Genomic DNA, 21,564 nt, shown 5'->3' on the forward strand with positions numbered 1-21,564 from the left:
GAAAAATATTCAAAAATTAAAAAAAAGAGTTGATTTATATTTCGTTCATCAATAGGTTGATTTTTTGAATTATTCCCAAAAGGAAGTCACTTTTGAATCCTATATAAAATATAATCCAAATTTGCAAAGGAGGTCTGAATAATATTTTTCTTTTAGCAGAAGAAAGAAAGAGAATTCGAGAGCAAAAAAAAAAAAAAAAGAAAAAAGAAAAAAGAAAAAAAAAGAGAGAAAAACCTGAAAGAAAAAAATGTGAGAAAATAATTCTATTTTACTCTCCCTCTCTCTTTTTCTCGTGTACATGCACGAGGGGGAGGTTTTTTTTTTTCTCCTTGGCACGTTGGCAGAGGGGGTGCCATGTGCACCCCCCCCTCTCCATTGTCTGTACCACAACAAAAAAAAGAGCTTTGGCTCCGGCGACGACGATGGTCATGACGACTTCCACGACAACAAGGGATATGTATGCATACAAATCGTGTAAGTGCGATTTTCTTGTCGGCTTGATCAATCCGACCATCTTCGTGATAGACTCGAATCAATCAAACTTGATCAAATCGTAACTTTTACCGTGCGTATGCATCGCTAATCCCTATGCCGAGTGGCCATCTTTGTGATAGGCTCGACACGGTTGAAGGGTTAATCGAGCGGCTATCTTCGTGATAGATTTGACGAGATCAAACCCGGCCCGCCTATTTTCTGTTCCATATACCGAGGGGTCATCTTTGCGATAGGCTCGACACAGTCGAAGGGTTAATCGAGCGGCCATCTTCGCGATAGGCTAGACACGATTAAACCCCCCGTACTTAGACAAAATATGATAAAAAGAATAATAATAAAAAAAATGAATGAGCATTACTTTGATTCGCCATCTTCGTGATAGACATTGCTCGAATTATTCGTCATCTTCGTGATAGGCACGATTCGACTTGGTCAACTAACCATTTTTGTGATAGGCAATATTCCAACCATATGCTATCTTCGTGATAGGCACGGTTCGATTTGATCGTATCGCCATCTTCGTGATAGGCATGTACTTGATTAAATTATCATCTTCGTGATAGGCGTAATTTAACTCAATCGAATTTCGTGTTTGGAACAAGTTGTTGTAGCATTGCCTCAAAAAAAAAAAAAAATGATGATTCACGAATTTGGTATTGATTTTTAATCGGGCCAAATTAATTCAAATCGAACCCAATAATAAGAGGGGAAATGATTTGGGTTTATTAATTCGAAAGAGCCCAACCTATAATTTATTTAAGGGCTCAATCCCACATGCAGTCCATCAAGGAGATTAAAACCGATCTAGTCCAAAATTCAGCTCACATGCAAATGCAGGCCCGATTTTTTATAAGGCCCAGAATCTAACCCGCAATCTAGTCCACATACGGGTTTTAATTTCAGCTCACATGCAGATTTGGATCCAACACTAATAGAAATGCAAGCCCAGTCTCTATATGAATAAATTCAGCCCACATGCAGATTCGGGCCCACAACCTCACTACAACAGAATTTGGTTATAGGGACACATGTTTGGGATACTTTTGAGTAAGTGTCCCATTTATGCTAAAACTTAAAAAAACATCTACTAATGCCTAAATATAAAGCACAATCCAACCAACAATAAAAGATTACTCTACTCAACCCATCACACCTAGTCTATTTAGCCCGATTACAAATAGAAAAGAAAAAAAAAAAAGAAAAATCAATTACTATCTTTTCTTCTCTCTTTACTCTATCCATTGAAATTCTAGACGAAGAGCCTTTCCTGTCGTCCTCCTCCGCCACCGCAGCCAACGAGATAGAGTTTCGACGGTTGCTAAATGCTTAAATAAGTGTTGGTAAATTAGCAGCACTTTTTTAGGTTATAGCGACACTCTTTAACTGTCACTATATAACTAGCGACCCCACATATAGCAACACTTTTTAAAAGTGTCGGTAATTTTAGCTAGCAGCACTTTTTTGACATGTACCTATATTTAAAAGTGTCGCTATAGACCGTTTTTGTTATAGTGCCTGCAGAGCCCGAAACCTAGATTCGAGAGAGAGGGGTGATGCGATTATCGAGCAGTTCGGGTGGACAGTCGAGTTCTAAGCGACACTCGAAGTCATCCTCTACCCGATCCCCGCCTGGGTGTGCTATTTGTGGCGGTCCCCATTGGGCACGACGCTGCGTGCAGCGGGAAGCAAGATGCATTCGATGTGGGCAACCAGGCCATATGCGGGATGAGTGCCCGCAGGGGGATAGCCGGACACTGATACTAGCGACGGCCTTCTCCTCTTTGAGACAGTTTGCGGGTACGCCACCCGCGGCATGGTCTGGAGAGCGAGTGAGGACGGTGAGACAACCGGAGGGTTTGCGACGTGTGCTAAGTGGCCACGGATACGCGACCCAGATTGAGGAGCCTGAGACTACCGACGACGTCGTGGCAGGTATGATTTAATTAAAGAATGTAAGTTTGAAATATTGCATGCATTTGTTATGTGGCAATTGCTACTATTTATGCATAAGTATAGTAGGGACCAAGATGTCTGTAAGTGTAGATACCTGGGCATGCTTGTGTTGTGGGAGTGTAACACCTGCCGGAGCAGGTAGAGAGTTAGATGGTACTAGCGAATTGCTGGTAATAGTCTAAGGCTTCGTTTGGGATTGCGGGAAGATTGCGTTACGTGCGGTGAGAAAGTACGTTGGAAAAATACCCTGTTTGTTTCTGTACGTAATATTGCGTTCCGCATATCGCGATGAGTCGGTTACGATATATTTTCTCCGGTCCCACCGGAGAACGCAGAAGCATATCCCTATATGCTTTTTCCTCAACTCCATTTTATCTAATAGCGTTAGATAGACCTCAATACCAAACTAAGTCTGTCACGCCCCGGGACCAGCGGAAGCCCTCCCGGTAGCGTGCCCAGACCTGCCATATGTCTACACATATAAGGCGTCTACAATACAAGCGGAAGTAAAAGCAAGAGATAGAACAAATAGGATAAATAGCAACTAATGATATCAGAGCGAGTAAAGTTCTATCATCTAAACCAGAGTAAAAGAAACATAACTAGACAATAAAAGAAAATATAAGTAGTACAATATCAGTGTCTAGTACAAAAATGGTGGTCTCTAGTACACGGGTAAACTCTCAACCTCTCACAAAATAAAATGTCGAGAGGTAGAACACCTATCGAATCGTCCTCGAAGCTAGCTCGAAGCAACTCCCTTCCCGCGGTCCCTAGCCTCTCCCGACGTGGAAGGCTCTGAAAACATCAAGAAAACGAGGGCGTGAGAACTATAATTTATAGTTCCCAGTGGGCAATTACTGACCTCAGCTCAATGCACCACTAGGCCCCAAAAGAAAAGGGTAGGTCGAAAGCAATAGTAATAACGAGTAATTTGCATTTATGAAAGCATGATGAAAATGCTAATCTATTACTTGTAATTAAACATGGCATTTATGTAATGCACAATTATCTTGTTATGAAGAATATGTCTCTACTTAGCCATAAATAATGTCATGGTTTGCTTAATGAAATTATGAGGATTATCCTTTATCATAGCAACAATTTTTATATGAATGCAAGTAAGCAATGTCTCCTAACATACTACATGTATGTATATATACCCAAAGTCCAAATCTATGCTAGAAGCAAGTCCGAGTAATCCAACTACTACTCTCTATTTAGTAGTGTTTATAACAAACTCATCCCGTGTCGATTTTCATTTCCAATTAAGGACCTACCCAAGGTAGTCCAGCTTGTGCCGCCTAAGTGCCTGTGGTAGCCCAACATCCCTACTCTTGGAATATGTCTGTCCCACTCGACCCCGTAGGCTTCTCAATACCGCACGAGCGAACATATATCGCGTAGGCTAACTCCGGAGTGCCGGCTTGTAGGGAGCGACCCTCACAAGCATGTGCGAATGAGCACAAATGGCAAGCAAGTATAGTCCAAATCTCAAGTATCCAGTCCTCATGTCTCTAACATGGTATAGTCACTAGCATCTCGAAGATCTAGTTTAAGTCACAAAGCGAAGTTCCAAACACTCACTACGCCTAGTGCCTCCTGATGACACTTAGGCAATTTGAAGTTCAACATAAGCCAAGTCCCGCAATGGCTCTAGCCACTAGGTTCACACATGTCCTGAGCTCGATGCCGCTTGATGACATTAGCTCTCTAATTCGCATACATCCTAGTTCAATACGTCTATATGGCAATCTTGTCATCTTTCATGTCATAATTAAATCTAACTTTAAATACATGAATCAAGGCTCATTTACGCTATAGAAGTATGGAACCAAGTATCGTATAGAATGCCAAATGCAAACCAAAGCTCTTTCAAGCAACTCTCTACTACATAGAGGTCCGAAATTTTACTATATGCAATGTAGGCATTTTAAGCATTCTAAAATTCACAATAAATACATATAATAAGAATATGCATGCCTTTTCAATTAACGATACTTAATTCATCACAAATGAGAATTTCTCATTGTGTGGCTAGGTCAAACCCACCGAACCGTCGCGTGCTCTTTCGATTCGCCGAACGGAGTTATCCACGAGTCTCAAAATACCCTAAAAGTATTGAGCGAAGAGATACACGGGAATTACGATCAATTATAAGATCAAACATTAACCTAGAAGCAAAAAGGGCCAAAAACCCACCTCAAGAGTAAAAATCATCTCCTAAGCTCCAAAGGAGAGCTANTGCTAAATGAAATCATAGATCTCTCAAGCAACCCTCTACTACATAGAGGTCCAAAATTTCATCACATGTAACACAAGCATTTTAAGCATTCTAAAAATCACAATAAATGCATCTAACATGAATATGCATGCCTTTTCAATTAACGATACTTAATTCATCACAAATGAGAATTTCTCATTGTGTGGCTAGGTCAAACCCACCGAACCGTCGCGTGCTCTTTCGATTCGCCGAACGGAGTTATCCACGAGTCTCAAAATACCCTAAAAGTATTGAGCGAAGAGATACACGGGAATTACGATCAATTATAAGATCAAACATTAACCTAGAAGCAAAAAGGGCCAAAAACCCACCTCAAGAGTAAAAATCATCTCCTAAGCTCCAAAGGAGAGCTAGAATCCTTCCAATCCAAGCCCAAGGAAGGTTCTAAACCAAAGAATCTAGCTCCAAAGGCCCTAGATCAAAAAGCCCCAAAATCAACCATAAAATCCCATTCTAGGGTTCCAAAAGGCAAAATCTACCAAAACAAGAATCAAAGGGTAGAATCAAAGTACTAACCTCTTTAGATGCCTCAAAACAAGCTCCAAATCTTCTAAGGTTGAAGATTGGTCCACCACCAAGCCCTACAAGCAAGCTCCAAGCCTTGCAAGGGTGGAAAGGAGAGAAAGGGGTTGAGCTCCAAGCTCCCTCAAGCAAGCTCCTCTTCTTATTCTCCTCCTTCTTCTTCTTCTCTCTCTAGAAGGTGTAGGGAGAGGGTGTGAGGAGAGAAATGAGAAGGGAAGAGGGTGGATGGGTCATATAGACCCTCTATTGCAACAAAATCCAGCTAGGTCCCTCAAAAATTCAATATTACAACAGCCCGGTCTGGGCAGTTTTCACCCAGAGGGACCGGTCTCTCCTCAGCAGGGACCGGTCTCTCGCTGCGAACCCGAAAAATAAACGTTCGGGAACCGGTCTTTCCCTGCGCGGGACCGGTCTCTCATGCGTAGACGCGCTCGGGGACCGGTCTCGCATGCCAGGGACCGGTTGCCTCAGGGCTGCCACAACACTACTCACTGGGGGACCGGTCTTTCCTTCCAGGGACCGGTCCCCGAGAGTAAAAACTCTCAGGACTTGTCCAGAATTCCAGTTTTTGAACTTCTTAGGTCAGAAAACATTCTACGACCCTCCACCAAGTGTGGAAAAGCTCGAAACACATCCAATCACTCGAACCTCGCAATTTGCAAAGGTCCAGTGTGTTACAAAGTCTAAGAATAAAGGATAAGACTCATGGTAAGGATGGAAATGGTGGACTGACTTTCCAGACAATAAGAGTAATTGATTGGGAGAGTTGAGTCATGACACTAAGGACATCCAGGTAGTCTGAAAGTTCTGGACGTCGATCGGACGGACCGATTAGTGATGGAGGAATCACTGATGTGGATGTAGTTGGACGATCGCCAAGTTCTAGCGAGTCGGTCTAGTAGTACCTCAACCGAGGTGAGGGAAATTCATGTTTGTGAGTTTGTGGGCATAGGCAAGATTGCTTAGTGCTCGACATGTCATGGAGAGTGTAGTAGCGTAGGACGCTTGAGTATAGGTATCCGTGAGGTGTGGAATTTGGCTCAGTCGAGAGGGTTTGTTGGCAGTAGCACTTGAGCAGTGCTAAGTGTGAAGCGGGGCATGGATTGCTCGTAAGGCTGGTGGCTAGCACTAGGTGCTTAGGAGCCAATCAAGGTAAGTGTGGCTCGGTAGAGTGTGTTGTGTGTGACAACGGAGGCGAGTATTGCTTGGGGACGATCCCTTCTTGGACTACTTGTGGACTGCGGAGCCTGGGGCCATACAGATAGGCGCAGTCAGCTGTGTGTGACAGCGACTTGATACCTACGGATAGGGCGGAGGTTTTGGTCGGGCCAGTAGTCCGAGCTTAGACCCGGGAACGTAGGATGCCACGTATTGGACCGTGTGATAGTTAGTACACCGAGGGTGTAGTGGACCCAACCCGAAAACTTGTAGTGGTTTGGGGTCTTGGTTGCTACTCGTTGGAGTGTGTTCGAAGTCCGGAATGAGGACTCCGCCCAGTGATGATTGGGTCTGCACTTGCGAGCGAGAGACGCTGCATATTATCGAAACAGGTTTAGGCAGTAGGCCCACATAAGATTGGTGGCCTGTGATCCACCCATGGTAAACTGAGGTAAGTGGTTTGGTTGATAGCTCTATCAATGAATTTGGCTTGGGTTCACGAATGAAATGTTCGTGTGGGATCGTTGTGAGAGTGAATTGATATTGGCCGTGGCATATGGTATTGAAAAGTGAAGTGCTCTTTGTGAGACAATGAGCTAGTGAAAAGCCATATGAGGTTTGGGGACTATGCTCTTAAGTGAACTAGAATGTGTAGATGTGCCGAAATGTGCCATCTCACTGCAGAGCTAAAAGTCCACGTGTGATCGGAGCACTTATGATCAAGTGATGCACCAATGATATTGCTTTTTAAGCAATGCCGGTGGTCCAATTAGAGTGAGTTCCACAATGGAGCGGTGAGTGTAAAAGAGAGTTGTACAAGGTAGTGTAGACTCTTGAATGACTGGGGTGCAAGAGTGCCTCTCTATGGACTCTTGTGTGAATCGAGGAGGTCTGCCCGCATGTAATTCGTTGTGGTGGTGGACCATTCGACTAGTTGGTTTGTTCTGGACCGATCCACACCATAGGAATGTAGGGTAGCCTTGATCTCGAAGGAAAGTGGTATCCAGTGCCATTAATGTGGTTTGTCCTCCATGGATAACGGTTGGTGATGGCACGTGCCTGATAAGCATAGTAGGCGTGCCGTTGTCGATTATGTAGAAAAGAGCAGTAAGTCACTACCATCTTTGGGAAGTGCCACCCGAGAGAGGGGTGAAGTAATTTGGCATACGAGGCAAGGTAAATCCTTCGCATGCCTGATTGTGAGAGGTGTGGAGCGTGTAGAGTCATTGAATATCGACTCGCGCTGCCACCGGAACTAGCAAGAACCATAATGCACTTTATGTGCTAAGTTTTGCAATTGTGGTTGTGTTTGATCCCACGCCCTTCGGTGTGAGCCGCTTGAGCAACCATGAAAGCATGAAGCCGCTCTGGAGTGGGAGAATGTGTTGGTGCCCTCGTTGATTCAATAAGTTGAAGTAAGGTGTGATTTGAGTTTCGGGGACGAAACTCTTTTTGAGTGGTAGAGAGTGTGATATCCCAAACTCTTTTTGAATGGTGGAGGGTGTGATATCCCGAACTTCCCTAATTATGAAGTTTCGGTAGAAAATAGCTTAAAAAGCTATTAAATAAGTTTCAGCGAAAATAAATTTCAGCGAAGTTTGGAGAGCAATTCGAGTGTTTTGGACGCAAATCGGGCGCAAAAACGGGCTCCAAAAGCTGAAATCTGCCTAAGTTGCAGAATTTGTGCTGAGCACCGGTACTGGAATCGAGTACCGATACTGGATTGGCTAGGTACCGGTACTGGAATCGGGTACCGGTACGCAGTGGTAAAAATGAGAAATCTAGCTTTCGGGTTTTGAGGTGCTGGAGTTGGGTACCGGTATGCGAACCCCAGTACCGTTACTCAACCTCCCAGAGTGCTGTTTTTGAGGGATAAAAGTGTAATTTTTGGTGGGGGGGCTTATATAAGGGGTGCCCATCCCTTTCCCTTAGCCGAACACACACACACACACACACACACACACACACACACACACACTGTAGGAGAGGGAGTGGAGCTCATCTCCCTCATACTCTTCTTTTTCCTCTCCGACTCGGCGAGTGGTGGAGATTGGACTTGGGAAGCTTGGAGGAGTGTTGGTTTAAGCTCTCGGGCGCTTGGTGTCTCGGAATGCTTCCGACTCAAGGTTCGTTTTTAGGGTTTGAGCTAGGATTTTGGGTTTAGACCTTCTAAATGGATTTCTAGCAAACCTTAGGTTAATCTAAGCTACAAATTGTAGAGGTTAGCATATGATTTTGGGTTTGCCATTATTTATGGGAAACCCTAGGTTAGAAAAGGGGTTTGCTAATGGAGGGTTTAAAAGTTGTTTTAACTTTTTGGAACCCTAATTGAGGGTTAGAAAATCATGTGAGGCCACTTGATTTCAAAAACAAAAATCATTTAGTGGTTCGAAAATGATAACGAGTAGATCTCTTGTATAGGGTAAGAAAAGCTTGGAAGCAAGCTTGGAGATCCAAGAGATTGGCCTAATTGCAAGTGTCTACAAGCAATTAGGAGGCTTGAAAGATGGGTTGTGCTTCACCGAAGTGACTAGGTCGCTTTAATGCCAAAGTGAAGTATGGTTTTTTTATTGATGCAGGCATGTAATGATAGATTAATTGGTTAAATAAGTAGACATAGATGACATGCTACTTAGGGTAAATTATCTATCATTGGACAAGAATATAGGCATGTGGAACATATAGGATATATATATGTATGCCTAGATGTGGTTAGTAAACATAGGTCGATGAACTCTAGGAAAATTAGAGAACTCGACAGTTGGAAAATAAGGACTAGATGTCATGAATCCTAGGTAAGGACAACTAGGATAACGAGTGGCATGGATGGAGATTGAACCTAGTATTATTGAATATAGGTTGGACATTGGACCTAGTGTTGTAGAACCTAGGTTATGAAACAAAGTAGTAGGATAACCACTAGGGTATGAATGACTTGAACCTTGAAAGTTTGACAACTTAGGGTAAGAGATAAACCCTTAAGTCTTAGAAAGTGGATTCCGGAATCCCTAGGATTGGTGCCGGCGAATATGTGTGGTTCTTCTCACTCAGCAGCAGTATATACTTGCGGGTATGTGTGGTTCTCCTTGTCCGGCAAGTGAATCTTAACTGCGGATATGTGTGGTTCTCCTCGCCCGCCAGTGATTTAACGCATATGTGTGGTTCTCCTCGCCCGGTATGGGACTTGTGGTCAAGGGTATATATGTTGATATTTCCTTGTGAAAGTTTTGAGAAGCCCAAGGATCTATCTAGATTGTATCTATCACCTAGAGGGGGGTGAATAGGTGAACGGCCAAAAACCACAAATCTCGATGCAATAAAAATAAATGCGAAAAATAAAAAGCACACCGAGATTTACGTGGGAAAACTCTAATTTGGAGAAAAAAAAACACACGGGNGAGAATGCGAAACGATATCTCGATTTGATCTAAAAGAGGCTTTATGTAGAAAATAGGTTTAGAATGAAATCCAAGCCTCTAGAGTTTCTCAAACGTGTATTCTTATGATGCTTGATAAGTTAGAGAACCCCAATAGCTTATTTATAGACTTTAGAATCAAAACGGAGTCGGATTAGAAAGTTTTCACGGTTTTACACTGTGTACCGGTACACGAAAGGCTGTCACCGGTAAATAATGACGGAACGAAAATACATTGCCAATGTTGATGGCTGTACCGGTACGGGGCACTTGCTGTACCGGTACACAATGCATTTTTTCCAGATTTTGCATTGTTTCGGGTTTTCAACGTTCCGAGGCACTTTCCAATCCATTAAACTTTGAGTTTATGATTCTAATGCCTATAACTAAGTATGAATCACCATAACATGATTTTAAAACATTACCTGAGCGTCGTGATTCACATTGTGAGGTATTTTCTGATTTCTTCGAAATCTTGGATTTTTCGATCTTTGTCAATCCGCTTCGATCCTTCAAGACTCCGACTTACTTCACGAAACTTGCCAACACACAATCCCTAACACCTTGCCCGACGGATGACCTATAGTTGAGTGGATTTAAGGCTGAGGTGCATGTGAGACGTCCTTCACCTCGAGTCTTGACAATGAGCGGTGGTCTGCTAGTAATTGACTCAAGACCGAGTCGGATGGTATAGCTTGGCTAAGGTAAATGAACCTTAGAAGTAGATTGTAAAGAATATGAGTAGAGAAATAGAAAGTAGAAATGGTAGATCTACTTGTGTTGCATTTATGTTGCATTATCGCATGTTGTGAGGCATAAGTATGTTAGTTGTTAGTTGCATATATATATATATATATATATATATATATATATATATATATACCTGTTGGACTAACTTGCTTATTTTGCCTCCTTTGGACTTTTGGGTCAAGCTTTTCCCTTGGGTGGCCGTACCCGCTGGGAACTATGTGTATAGTTCTCACCCCACATTTTTCAGGTCCACCCGTGAGCGGCGTGGCGGCGCGAGGAAAGGACGTAGCTGGGTAGCTAGCGCCCTACCACTTGAGACCAGAGATAGAAGTACCCGGAGTCCGCTTAGCTTAGGGGTGTAGAAAAGAAAAGAAAGAAACTATTTGTATTAAGCTAATTGTATTTGGAAGCAAGTGATTGTAAACTTAATGTAAATGTGATGTAAAATTGAGATGAATGCTTGTAATAGCTTAGTAATTATATTGTTGATACCTTATGTAATCTATGTATGAATTCTATTCATGTCTGGAACCTCGTGAATTGTACTGTTGTTATGCCTTGGACGTACAAGGAAGACTATGTCTGTTCGGCAGTCTGTCGCGCGCTCGAATCCGACTAAAGTGGCGGGTCCCGGGCCGTGACAAACCTCAAAGTCGTTAAACTAAGCAAATTAAAATTAAACTCAACCTCAACCTATTTCAAACGTCCGCCATGTGATTAAACTGAGTAATCTGATCCCAATCGACCATCAACTCTATAAACTAAGTATTTAGTTTTATAAAACCTATGTATAGTGGGGGAATGCCCCTGCTTAAGCCATGTACACGGCAAATCATATTAATAAAATTTTATTTGCCTGTTTGCTTTCTTTTATTATTAGCATTTACATTCGGTCTCTTAATCGAGGGTTCCTTAACACTGAAAGTGTGCGCTAATTAATAGCAGATTATTAAGTCTGTTGGATGGCATGAACCTGCAATCTTGATTTCAAAACAAAATTTAAATAAATTTAATCTGTATCATGAATGACCACTCGCCTTGGAAATACCTACGGCGGGGCCGGTTCCTTTGCGGCAGACACAAGCAACGAAGCTGACTGCTTGTGGGATGAAGCTGAAGAGAGTTGGAGACTAGAGAAAGAAAAGGGCGAGTGGTTGCACTGGTTGATCCCGTGTTGCACTCTTTTGTGCAAACGTTGCACTAGTTTGTCAGCACGTTGCTCTACGTTTTAGGAATAATACAATTAGTTATGTGTGAAGAGACACCCCGAGGGGAATGCGAACTTAAAGACTAAATGGGACGAAATCTCTTTTTGTAATACGCCACTCCTTACATGATATGCTTTAATATCCTTTTCGCCGATAGTGTTCAAAAAGCAGTAATAGACGAAGGGCAAGATAGAAGAAGAAGAAGAATAGCGGCATGCGGGAAAAGGGATTTATAAAGGAAAAGAAACAACAAGGGAACACGGGACGAAGCAAAGTAGACCACCGCGGTGAGCGGAAGGAGTTGCACTAGTAAGAGTGGCAAACTGCACTATTCTGAAATTTTGTTGCATTATTTGCCATGGCGTTGCACCAATTGTCTGGCTTGTTGTTCGCGTTTTTTTATTAATATAGTTTGGAAATCTTTGTTTTGGAATGTTGGATAAAATAATAAATACCCAAAAACAAATTGCAAAAATCGCATAGATTTTTACGTATCTCTTTTATGCGAAATATATTACGATTACCAGAATTGAATATTGTCTTGTTTTACGAACTCGTTAATCCGCCAACAACCTGTCTCAATTTGTTGCGAGTTGTTCTTGCTCGTTGGAATCCGGCTTCTAGAGTCGATCGCTGCACACCGTCCAAATCCCTAGGGTTTTGATGGTGTCCTAGAGCGAATCCAAGAGAGAGAATTTTATGGAGAGATGATTCTAATTTTTTCCTTGCCTCGTATGTGGTCAATACCTTATATATTTATAGACCATAAGGGAGACGTTAATCCTAATTATATTCTAACTAAATCTCAGATAAATAGAGATTTAAACATATTAGGATTTATCTGTTAGATTTATTTCTTATCCCATGTAGACTAGGAATATTTTAGATACTTATAAATATTTCTTTCTTATCCCATATGGATTAGAAATATTTTAGATAAGTTCCAATGTGGACGAATCCTAACATGGAAAATATAAATAGCAAACAGTGAGCCTGGTGAATAGAGTTGAGTGATTTAGTTCGAATTTCGAAAATTGGGTAGCATAACTCGGCACAGCTAGCATTTAGTACCCGCCGCACGGGCCATACAGTAAATTAGATACCAAATTTGTAAAGCAAAAAAGACAGCGTACTTTTGCAAAATCTCAAAACAGGTGGATTCTTTATGCAATTCGTTGTGTGTGTGTTCTCTATTATAAAGGGTCAACTCATCATTCGTAACCACAAAAATTCAAACATTTTTTAGGTCAGAAGCAAACTCAATAACAATTCAGGTCGGTTTGTGTAAATCAAAATCTGATATTTGATTCAAATTTTAATGGTATCAGCCAGTCCCAACAGATTAGAGGAATAGCAATTAAGGACCCTAAATAACACAAATAAATCACAAGGCACATGTAAAAATGACGTATACCACGTGATTATTTTCTGAAGTTTACCTTATTATGTGAACAAGTCGTAATAGTTACAGCGTCTAATGCTTCATTCAGTAATGAGGACCAAGTAGTGGTCGTTAGATGTCACACAAAGAGATCTTTCTTCTTTTCTTTTTTATTAATTACGTTGTATGAACAAATAATGAGGCACGAAACTTCCATGTTGGATCCGACGTGCACAAATAGATATCTTCATATTCTAGAAGAAAAGTAAGGTATCAAATTGTATATATGTTGGTGCACGCGCGGAATGTACTAGATCTTCGGAGCATAAGTTTTACTTTGTAAAAAGATCTATCATCAAGACTCATCCAAACCAAATAGAAACTGATTTTATTATTGGTACGAAACACGTTGCTTTTACGAAATTCATATTTGTGTAATTAAATAAATGAGATGATTGTGATATTTTTCTAATACAAAATTGTATTTTGAGAAGGTCTTCTTGATCGGGTGGAAACTCGCAACCAAAAGGAAATTGCCCAGTCCATAAGATGAGCGATTTTAAGCACAAGCATAATTATATTTGAGCATGTTATCTAAGCAAGGAACTAAAGAGGGCTGGGTCGAAAGTATACATATTAATATTATAATTACCATGTAAGACAGCCCAAAGAGCTTTCGTTACAGATAGAGAAACATTACAGACATCAACACTGACGAACCCCACTTACAAATTAAGCGAATATGCATTTGTGCTGAATTCAGAAGAAGAAAACGAGGAGATTAATGATGATAGAACCACGAAAAGATCTGTCTTAATTTGCTTCCTTGACAAAGCCCAACCTCTGAAGATTCCTCGTGTCCTCCTCTTACCGTCGTTTCCTTCGATAAGGTCGTGTGGCAACAAAGTTTTAAGTTTTATCCAACTGACAAGTGTCATCATCAGCCCAATTAAGCAAGCAACCACAAGAGCTGACCCTCGACAGTTTCTGACCAAATTCTATGGAAACCACCCCATGCACCAAAGCCTTAATTTCTAGCTTTGTTTTTGCAACCATGAGTATCATCGAATACCTCAAACTAGCATTCGCAAATTTTGCTGAGATCGTTACACAGCATCATCATCTAGCTGTTCTGAAAAACCGCGGCAGCAATGAGGTATAAGAATGACAAATCGGAGGAAGGAAGCTCGAGCAAACAATTGGACATCATAGTGACTCCAAAGAGAGGCAGCTGCGATCAATCGGAGAGCTTCGGTTCTGGCATTTGGGAACCACGCCTTATTGATCAGACCCCGACCCCGAGCACACAAGAAGGGAATGATGCCAATACCGCAAGAAGAACCCAGGCACCCGAAAAGAAGCTGACCCTCTTTGCGTTTCGTCTGGCTATCCTCGAGAAAGCTGCCAGCGGGCTCGGAACGCTAGCATTCATTTTGGGCCACCGTCCTCCTTTTCTCGGTGGCTTTGCTCTGAAGCTAAAGAGGGAGGACTTGTGGTATGTGACCATAATTCTCAGCACTGAAGGCACTAGAGTCTTCAGCCGGAGCAGCGAGCTCGAGTGGCACCACCAGGCAACGTGGACTCTCGGACGGGTTGGGCGGAACAGCTTCCGATCGAGCACTCAAATCCGGCTCCCGTTATGTTCATCGTGTGGTGAAGGCAATATTCAACCCACTTTCTGTGATCCAGTCAGAAGGGCCGGCGAAGGCGATCGTGGTCGGACCAGAGGGAAAGTGGAGGATCTTCCAATCAAGTCAAAGTCAAACGTTACACTACGCCGCAAACACGGCAACCTCACGGCGTTCCGCTGGTCCAATGTGCAGGCTGGGCCTTGCTGTCAAAGGACATGGTAAAGGCCCTTCGGTGGCTTCAAATTCTTTCAGCCATTGCCTCCGTGATCCTCTCATCGGTGCGTCTCACTAAGCAGGACTACGGCGAGGTACAAAAGGAAACCAGGAACAGGAGACCAGCGCTGAACTTATTCTATGCACTGTCATTGGCGGAAGCCGTTCTGTTCCTTCTGGAGAAAGCCTACTGGACGTGGAAGGTCTCCTGCAGCGAGTTGCTCGAGCGAGTTAGCCAGGATTGTAAACTCGGGTCTTCTGGGCTAGTATCAATGAGAAGATTCTTCTACGATTCGTACTCAAATAATAAGAGTATAACGGGAAGCATCTTTGAGGGCTTACAGATGGACCTTGTTACATATGCTGAGGAGCTATTAGACTCTGATCTCTCCCATGAGCAATTGGACGGGGCCCAGATTCTTCAAAATTTTGTGGAGAGCGATGACTACGCTTTTGACACACTAAGGAAGATCGGGACTTCCAGGAAGGTGATGGAGAGATTAATTGAGATGCTGAACTGGAAGAACCTGGCAGAAGAAGACATAAGAAGATGCGCGGCAGAAATTGTTAAAATGCTTGCAGGAAAGAAGCAAAATATGCTTCGTGTCGCTGGGATACCAGGGTCGATGGAATCTGTATCGTCATTGTTGCATACTGAACGGAGCACCACTGAGGGATCCTCCAGGACTGATCAGAGTTCGACAACAACAGCTGAAGAAACAAACTATGATTTCTCATCATTCAATCTTCTCGCTCTGCAAATTCTTACGAAGCTTGCTAACAATCATGACACCAGCGGAAAGATAGGAAATGCACGAGGCCTCCTGTCCAAAGTGATAGAGTTGGCAAATGCTAGCCAATATTTGCTAACTAACGAGCACGCAACAGAGTCCCAGATCAAAACAGTAAGGAAAGCACTACAAGTGATCAAGATGCTGGCGAGCACGACTGGTAACACCGGTAAAATGTTGAGGGAGGTAATATTAGATAACGTCTTCGCGGTGAGCCACATGCGGAGGATCTTGCAGTATGGAGAGAGCCACATGGATTTGCAGAGGCTGGCAATTGAGATCCTCACAAACCTTGCCATGGACGAGGCATCGAAGGAAAGGATTGCGACGGCTGGGGGGATTATAAAGTTGCTGCTATCTATCTTCACGAAACCAGGTATCGAGAATCAGAATTCAGTGAGTGAGGAAGCTGGTGAGGCGCTAGCGATGTTGTCACTAGAAAATCAAAACAATTGTGCTCTGATCTTGAGGGAGAAAGGTGTCGTGAAGAAGCTCATCAGTGCATTAAGTAACCAGGTGCTCCAGCTAAATGCTTCGAGGATATTGCAAAACTTGTGTGCTTACTCCAGAGCTGAATCCTTAAATCGCCTTAATGGAGTCATTGAAGCCATGCCCACTGTAAGAAATAATCTATCTCCTTAGATAGTTCTTCAGGAAAATCTTCTAGTTGCTTTTAAGTTTCAAGCAAACATAATCTTTCTCAGTTTCTTACCCTTCTTTAACACCTGCTGACTTTGATTGGGAGAATAAGAAATGTTAAGAACTCATTTCATAAGAGTGAGACAAAAGAAAATTTGACTAAAGAAAATTTAATTCTAGAGTGTGACAAAGTTAGTTTTCATAGGGAAGCATAACAATCATTATCCATGGCAGGGTTTCCAAACAAGATACAAAGCACTTAGATGAATACCTTACAAGAAAACCATCAAACATAAAAGCAAAGGAAAGAAAGAAAAGTTACAGCTCAAATACATGTGAGGCAATTTGTAAACCCTTAAATTGTTAATTAAGTTATGACAATTAAGATCGAGATTGTGGTTGGAAAAGTTAACAAGTCAATAATGAAAAAACTGACTCAATTCATCCTATTTCGTCAGATCCTGGATGTGATATGGTTCCAAAGGATGAATCAGAGAAATATTGGGGTCTGAAACTCATGCAATTACTTCCTCTGGTTAACCAAAGCCAAAAAAGAAAAAAGAAAAGAAAAAAAAAGAAAAAAGAGGCTCAAAAGTCAAAAAGAAGTTTGCAAGAATCCAAAGATCGTTTTTGGTAAGGTATTTTTATATTCTTCACCAATATATTAATGAAAACGAAAATAATTTGTTAAGTAAAAGGAATAAAAACAATTGTTACCATGATTGCATCAGTGTGCATAACATCACTCACTTTTAGATGGAGTGTCAGCACATTTTTTAACATTCTCTTCTTCCTATCCCGTATTGATCTCTGCTTCATGTCAGTTCAGTGATTACATAGGGAAAAACCAACTATAATTCTTGATCTTCTTAACTCTTCAGCTCCAGACTGCTTAGAAAAGAATACCATCAAAATCTATCCTCGAACAAAACGATATTTTACTCTCTCAGTGAAGATACCTTAGTGTTTAGTGCTTTCGCATGGTGCATGTTTCCAGACATTGTAATACTTGTTGACATTAAAGTAAACTTGAATCTGCAAAATATTTTGGTCCTACGTATCTTGAAAACTCTAGTAGTTCATCTCGCCTGATCTCAGATCAGATAAGTAAACCATGTTAGCATAATGTTGGCAATATTCCAGGATAAACCAGTTTACCGACTTCTTTAACGAATTGAAAGAACATGGGATAATAGTACATAGTCCTGCTCATTTTTCTTCAATTCATTTTACTTCTAGTAAGGTTATTGTGTCCTAATGGTGAGCATTCTTATCATGCATATGTTTACGAGTTAATCTACTAGGGCGAGTACAACCTCAAGGACAAAAATTGCTAGCAGATGTCAAGAACAACCAAGGAAAATATAGATCAAAGATAGCATAGTCAAAAACAATTAATATATGCCCTGATTGGAATGCAAATCTTCAAAATTCGGTCTATCGTAGCTGAGAAGAAAATAAATAATAAAAAAATTGAATTTTCTTGAATATTTTGGAAGCAAAATGAGTACAGAAAGTCGAAAGCTTTGTAATTAGCGGAGTTCCTTATTTGTGTAAAGGGCTCAGCAGTTGAAAATTAATGTTGTTCTCAAACAGGTTTATCTCATTCCTCCTTCTGCAGGTGTTGAAAGCAACAATGACTCAACCTGACAAGCTACTAGAGGTTTCGCTGGGTCTCACTGTACAGATCTGCAAATTATTGGGACCAGAAGGCTTTGCGCAGGAATTTGAAAAAGCTGACTATACTGAGACCGGCTTTGTGGAGAAGCTGATTACAAATACTGAAGCAATACAACAAGCACCCAGAAATCAAAGTTCCGAGAATAAGAAGGTTTGCCATTGAACAAGCGATTTGGATGATGAAATCTCAGGCGTGCTACGTAGAATTATTTAGAAAATTTGAGTTGGAGAAACTTCTGGAGTCGGTGGCAGATACCACATCGGACCTCGAGTGCTTAATTCCATGTTTTCTCCGGCAGTGTGGGACTGAGCCAGCACAGAGAATCTGTGTCTTCTCTTGTAGAAGAGGCATTGAAGTTGCTTACTGATGGTGGTTCAAGCCAAGAGGTATAAAGCAAGTCTATTACTCCTATATTACAGCAGTTATAGTCAATCACGCTGTGGCGCGAGAATACCGCAATCTAGTCCATTTTTTAAACCTAAAATCGAGCACAATTGAGTTATTTAACCCTTTCTTTCGGAAACTTTTGGATGCAACATTCTCAAACAATTTTATTTATTTATTTCTTTATTTTTTGGGTTCATGCATTAAATTTCTTGCAATATGAATATATACTTCAATTCTTTCGTCTTTAATTTCTCACTAAAATAGTCCAATTGGAATTTCATTTATTTGCTTCCTCCCATCGTTCTCCGAGGATGGGATATATTAATATATATCAGCGACATCCTAATACTTGAATATACCGAAGATATCAGCAAAGTGCATGATTGATTATACTTGAGAATATATGGCATACCCAATAAAAGGCTTATTTTAGCAAACAGGATTAAAGCATATCAACCAACAATTAATAAAAGGCTTATTTTAGTCCAGACACCCAAGAATGATGGTTTGATCTTCCAATGGAATCGACTCTTAACGGACTAATATCAATACCCACATACATAATTAATTAAGATGTGGAAAACCTATTTTTTCCATGTCACCAAATTCTGGGTGCTGATGTGACTCCGGCCTGTTGCTCATTTCTCATTGTGTTCGAGACTAACTTCATTCACTATCAGAAGGAAATGATGATCAGATTAATCGTGAAATAGAATCCTCAGTCCAAATAGTTATTTAATTAATGATGATGACAGCTAGCACGAGCTTTGTCATTGATTCTCGAGCAATACACAAGAGGCACTCTCGTTATGCCCAATACAATCGTTAGATTTTTGTTTAGATTTGTTATTTATCTGAACTGCTAATTTAACTAGGATAAAATAAAAGTTAGATTTTTATAATAAATAGAAGTGCAATTAGCCTAGGAGTCTATATAATTCAACTAGCATCAGAATTAGAGCTATGTTAGAAACCGTGCATTATAAATTGCATGCTACAGCCCTCTTAATTAATTAAAGCCACATATAACTAATTTAAGTGGGAGGTGGTGTTGGTGGTACAATACGAGAGATGGCATCATCAGGTGCTTTGCGGTAGCAGCAGCCGTCATGTATCTTGGACGGAGAGCCGAGCCATGTGTAATTTCCTATCCATTCATGATTTAGATTTTTTTTTATTTTTTTATGGCACTGTGCTATAGTCTGTATATGATGTATTTGGAATTTGGTTTTAATTGAGAGATATTTTTTACTTCTCTTTCAATGTTAATAAAAGTCGCTCGATTTTTTCATATAGACGTAGGCTAGTGACCGAATCACGTAAGTTTTGGTATGCTCTTTTCTTTTTCTTTTTCCTGCATTATTTTTTCTTTGTATTTATTTTTCGTCATTTTGCTTTAATATATTGGTATTTGAGTTTTCTATTTCCTTGTATATTAAGATGACGATGAAGTTTGAGATCCAGAAATTTGATAGGACCAACAGTTTTGCATTATGACAGATTAAGATGCGTGCTATGTTGACGTAGCAGGGATTGCATAATACACTATTGAGAAAAAAAAAAAAGATGCTCGATTCATTGATGCCAGAGCAGAAGGACGGATCGATGACAAAGCACTTACAGCAACATAGTAGGTTTATCTAATGAGGTATTGCGTGAGGTCCTGGATGAAAAGACCGTTCTAGGGTTGTGGCTTAAGTTGTAGTTTCTCTATATGACAAAGTTCCTCACCAACAAGTTATATTTGAGGCAACATCTCTTCATGTTGTGGATGAGAGAAGGTACTTCTATAAAGTCGTATTTAGATGAATTTAATTTTATAATTATGAATTTCAGCTCAATAGATGTCAAAATCAAGGAGAATGATGACGCCCTTTTATTACTATGTTCTTTATAGCCGTTTCGTAAGAATTTTATGAGACTTGGTTTGGACGGGATACTTTGTATCTTAATGATGTCAAGTCCTCTCTATTTTCAAAAGAAAGGATTGACATGAAGATAAGCAATGAGACATGTGGAGTTTCATGAGAAGGTTTGGTTGCTGGAGGGAAGCCTCAGAAGAAGGATTCTAGCAATAGAGGTACATCTAGATGAAACTCGAAGTACAAGAATCTGATTTGTGGTTATTATAAGAAGAAGGCTCATATAAAAGGTGATTATTTCAAATTAAAAAATAAAGAATAGCAGAAGAAGAACTGTGATAAGAATTAAGGGCAGAAAAACATTAATACTGAGACAGAAATAAATGTTATAGCAAGAGAATCAGATAGTGGTGACATCATCTTATAGTTATGGATAATTCACACAGACAAAATGTGTGGCTTCTGGATTCCGCATGTTCCTACTATATTTGTAATCGCAAAGAGTTGTTCTTGATATACAAGCTTATGCGAGGTGGAGTTGCATTAAAAGGAAATCACCCTAAGTCTACAATTATTGGTATTGGCACTATTTAGGTATGGATGTGTCACGTCCCGGATTATAGTGGAAGCCCATCGAGCACGTGCACAGACCCGCGGTGTACATCCAACACCTCCGATACACACAAGGTGTCTACAACCAATAAGGAGAGAAGTATAAACCATTCTTAATATGGTAATCAGAGCAAGAACATAACTAGATAGGTAAACTCAAACTAAATGCATCACATAGACTACAAGCTTCAAACCATATGTACAACATACATACTAGGAGTTTCCAGAAAAGTACAAAAATACAACTTTGAACTAAACCAAAGAAGGCTTCTATGGGACCATCTATCAAAACATCAAGGAGGCTCTAGCTAGTCGCTGACTCCTTGCCACGAACCCTAATCTTTCCCGCTGCGGAAGGCTCTGCAACAAAAATAATCAATAAATAAAACTGAGAACTATTAAACAATAGTTTCCAGTGGGTAAGCCGCCAGAGTGGCGAAATATACCACAAGGTCAACTTAGGCATGAGTAAAAATATAGCAAGTAGGAAATGTACATGCAACAGTTAATTGAAATAGTTCAAGTATAAACATGCCTCAACATGATATGTTTTCTAACATGCCCACTATAATAATCATCAT

At 40.8% G+C, this 21,564-nt stretch overlaps 1 protein-coding gene across 1 annotated transcript; it reads left to right on the forward strand.

Moving 5' to 3' along the window:
- LOC109708641 lies at window positions 13,912-19,782 on the forward strand. Its single transcript, XM_020230448.1, has 2 exons — window positions 13,912-16,420; window positions 18,063-19,782. The coding sequence occupies exons 1-2, from the start codon at window positions 15,014-15,016 to the stop codon at window positions 18,282-18,284; spliced, it is 1,629 nt and encodes a 542-aa protein (XP_020086037.1). The 5' UTR covers window positions 13,912-15,013; the 3' UTR covers window positions 18,285-19,782.

The sequence above is a fragment of the Ananas comosus genome, linkage group 4 (genome assembly GCF_001540865.1).
Source record: "Ananas comosus cultivar F153 linkage group 4, ASM154086v1, whole genome shotgun sequence".
Lineage (NCBI taxonomy): Eukaryota > Viridiplantae > Streptophyta > Magnoliopsida > Poales > Bromeliaceae > Ananas > Ananas comosus.